This window comes from Nerophis lumbriciformis, linkage group LG24, assembly GCF_033978685.3.
Source record: "Nerophis lumbriciformis linkage group LG24, RoL_Nlum_v2.1, whole genome shotgun sequence".
Taxonomy (NCBI): Eukaryota; Metazoa; Chordata; class Actinopteri; order Syngnathiformes; family Syngnathidae; genus Nerophis; species Nerophis lumbriciformis.
This window is the reverse complement of record NC_084571.2, coordinates 28,716,410-28,720,000: the sequence shown is the minus strand read 5'-3', so window position 1 is coordinate 28,720,000 and position 3,591 is coordinate 28,716,410. Positions and strand designations below refer to the sequence as shown.

Below are 3,591 nucleotides of genomic sequence, written 5' to 3'. Positions count from 1 at the left end.
ACACCCGGCATGCTCACCCTTCTCCAGTTCCTCCGCAACCGGCCCCCGTACGACTTCGAGGTGGTCCTGGTGTCCGACGCCAACACCTTCTTCATCGAGTCGTGGCTGAGGCGCGCCGGGGTGCGAGCGCTCTTCCACCGCATCTTCAGCAACCCGGCCACCTTCAGCAGGGACGGCCGCCTGGTGCTGAAGCCCTTCCACACCCACGGCTGCCAGCGGTGTCCGGAGAACATGTGCAAGCAGGCCATCATCCGGGAGTACGTGTCTCGCCGGACGCAGGAGCGAGGGCGCCCCTATCAGAGGGTCTTCTACGTGGGCGACGGCGCCAACGACTTCTGCCCGGCGCTCGCCCTGGGGCCCCGTGACATGGCCTTCCCGCGGCGAGACTTCCCCATGCACCGGCTCATCACGGAGACCCACGAGAGCACGCCGGGGGAGTTCAAGGCGGTGACGGCGCCCTGGGCAAACGCGGAGGAAGTGGTGCAGCGGCTGAGGAAGATAGTGACCGAGTAGGACGGTCCCTTAGAGAAATTTAAAGGGGTCAACTGTCACGTACCTTGAAGGCAACCGGGGTCATACATAAAAAAAAAAGTTTTTCACAAAGTGCACTTTTCCAATGTTAGATCTCTGCAATATTCTTTACCAAGGTGCTTCTCTTTGAATCTTATCTTGTAATGTATGTCATGTATGTTTAAATATTATTTTTACTCTGCAAGCCAAAGCCAACTGGAGCAAATTATTTCCAGCAACAGGAATAAAGCCATCAACTGAATCTGGTTTGTGTTTTTTTTTTTAACAGGTGCCAAAGAAATGGTTGTCTGAAAAAAACAAAAATCAAGTATCCTGAGTTTTTGGCAATGACACAGGAGAACAGATCTGCTGTTATATCTAATTGATTAGATTATTACCATATATATATATATGTATGTATATATATATATATATATATATATATATATATATATATATATACAGGTAAAAGCCAGTAAATTAGAATATTTTGAAAAACTTGATTTATTTCAGTAATTGCATTCAAAAGGTGTAACTTGTACATTATATTTATTCATTGCACACAGACTGATGCATTCAAATGTTTATTTCATTTAATTTTGATGATTTGAAGTGGCAACAAATGAAAATCCAAAATTCCGTGTGTCACAAAATTAGAATATTACTTAAGGCTAATACAAAAAAGGGATTTTTAGAAATGTTGGCCAACAGAAAAGTATGAAAATGAAAAATATGAGCATGTACAATACTCAATACTTGGTTGGAGCTCCTTTTGCCTCAATTACTGCGTTAATGCGGCGTGGCATGGAGTCGATGAGTTTCTGGCACTGCTCAGGTGTTATGAGAGCCCAGGTTGCTCTGATAGTGGCCTTCAACTCTTCTGCGTTTTTGGGTCTGGCATTCTGCATCTTCCTTTTCACAATACCCCACAGATTTTCTATGGGGCTAAGGTCAGGGGAGTTGGCGGGCCAATTTAGAACAGAAATACCATGGTCCGTAAACCAGGCACGGGTAGATTTTGCGCTGTGTGCAGGCGCCAAGTCCTGTTGGAACTTGAAATCTCCATCTCCATAGAGCAGGTCAGCAGCAGGAAGCATGAAGTGCTCTAAAACTTGCTGGTAGACTGCTGCGTTGACCCTGGATCTCAGGAAACAGAGTGGACCGACACCAGCAGATGACATTGCACCCCAAACCATCACCCAACCATGCAAATTTTGCATTTCCTTTGGAATTCGAGGTCCCAGAGTCTGGAGGAAGACAGGAGAGGCACAGGATCCACGTTGCCTGAAGTCTAGTGTAAAGTTTCCACCATCAGTGATGGTTTGGGGTGCCATGTCATCTGCTGGTGTCGGTCCATTCTGTTTCGTGAGATCCAGGGTCAACGCAGCCGTCTACCAGCAAGTTTTAGAGCACTTCATGCTTCCTGCTGCTGACCTGCTCTATGGAGATGGAGATTTCAAGTTCCAACAGGACTTGGCGCCTGCACACAGCGCAAAATCTACCCGTGCCTGGTTTACGGACCATGGTATTTCTGTTCTAAATTGGCCCGCCAACTCCCCTGACCTTAGCCCCATAGAAAATCTGTGGGGTATTGTGAAAAGGAAGATGCAGAATGCCAGACCCAAAAACGCAGAAGAGTTGAAGGCCACTATCAGAGCAACCTGGGCTCTCATAACACCTGAGCAGTGCCAGAAACTCATCGACTCCATGCCACGCCGCATTAACGCAGTAATTGAGGCAAAAGGAGCTCCAACCAAGTATTGAGTATTGAACATGCTCATATTTTTCATTTTCATACTTTTCAGTTGGCCAACATTTCTAAAAATCCCTTTTTTGTATTAGCCTTAAGTAATATTCTAATTTTGTGACACACGGAATTTTGGATTTTCATTTGTTGCCACTTCAAATCATCAAAATTAAATGAAATAAACATTTGAATGCATCAGTCTGTGTGCAATGAATAAATATAATGTACAAGTTACACCTTTTGAATGCAATTACTGAAATAAATGAAGTTTTTCAAAATATTCTAATTTACTGGCTTTTACCTGTATATATATATATATATATATATATATATATATATATATATATATATATATATATATATATATATATATATATATATATAGTATCAATTAGGTATAACATAACAGCAAATGTGTGTATATATATATATATATATATATATATATATATATATATATATATATATATATATATATATAATATGTTTTATTTTGATTTTGATATAAAGCCGTGTCAAAGACAAATTTGTTTTTCACCGTAGAAAGACAAAACTATTACTATATTCATATATATAATATATATATATATATATATATATATATATATATATATATATATAAATATTATTATATTCATATATATATATATCCAAAGACATGCACCTGGGGATAAGTTGATTGGCAACACTAAATTGGCCCTAGTGTGTGGATGTGAGTGTGAATGTTGTCTGTCTATCTGTGTTGGCCCTGCGATGAGGTGGCGACTTGTCCAGGGTGTGCCCCGCCTTCCGCCCGATTGTAGCTGAGATGGGCTCCAGCGCCCCCCGCGACCCCAAATCCAATCCAATCCAATCCACTTTATTTATATAGCACATTTAAACAACAAAATGTTTCCAAAGTGCTGCACAACAATATTAAACACAATTAAAAACAATATAAAATAAATGTGATTAAAAACAATTTCAAAGGGTAAAACCAATTAAAACAGTAAATAGAAAGCAAAAGCAAAATTTTAAAAACACAGAGGACAACAGAGGACCACACAACTCACGTAGTGTTAAAAGCCAGAGAATAAAAGTGGGTCTTAAGACGAGACTTAAAACACTCCACTGTGGGAGCAGTTCGAACATGGAGGGGCAGAGTGTTCCAGAGCTTAGGGCCGACCACAGAGAAGGCCCTGTCTCCCCTGGTTTTAAGTCTCGTCTTGGACACCACGAGCTGGAGCTGGCTCTCGGACCTCAGAGCGCGCGCAGGATTGTAAGTTTGGATGAGGTCCGAGATATACTGAGGTGCCAGTCCATGTAAAGCTTTAAAAACAAACAGCAAGGTTTTA

General features: G+C 41.6%; 1 protein-coding gene across 3 annotated transcripts in view; it reads left to right on the top strand.

The window, feature by feature from the left end:
- The window catches only part of phospho1 (phosphoethanolamine/phosphocholine phosphatase 1), a 3,830-nt gene extending 3,058 nt beyond the window's left edge, over positions 1 to 772 (top strand). For all 3 annotated transcript variants that reach the window (XM_061982227.2, XM_061982229.2, XM_072915937.1), the window contains one exon: positions 1 to 772. This exon is cut by the window's left edge. In XM_061982227.2, the coding sequence (XP_061838211.2) occupies positions 1 to 513 (513 nt within the window). In that variant the 3' untranslated portion in view covers positions 514 to 772.
- The last annotated feature ends 2,819 nt before the right edge of the window (positions 773 to 3,591 follow it).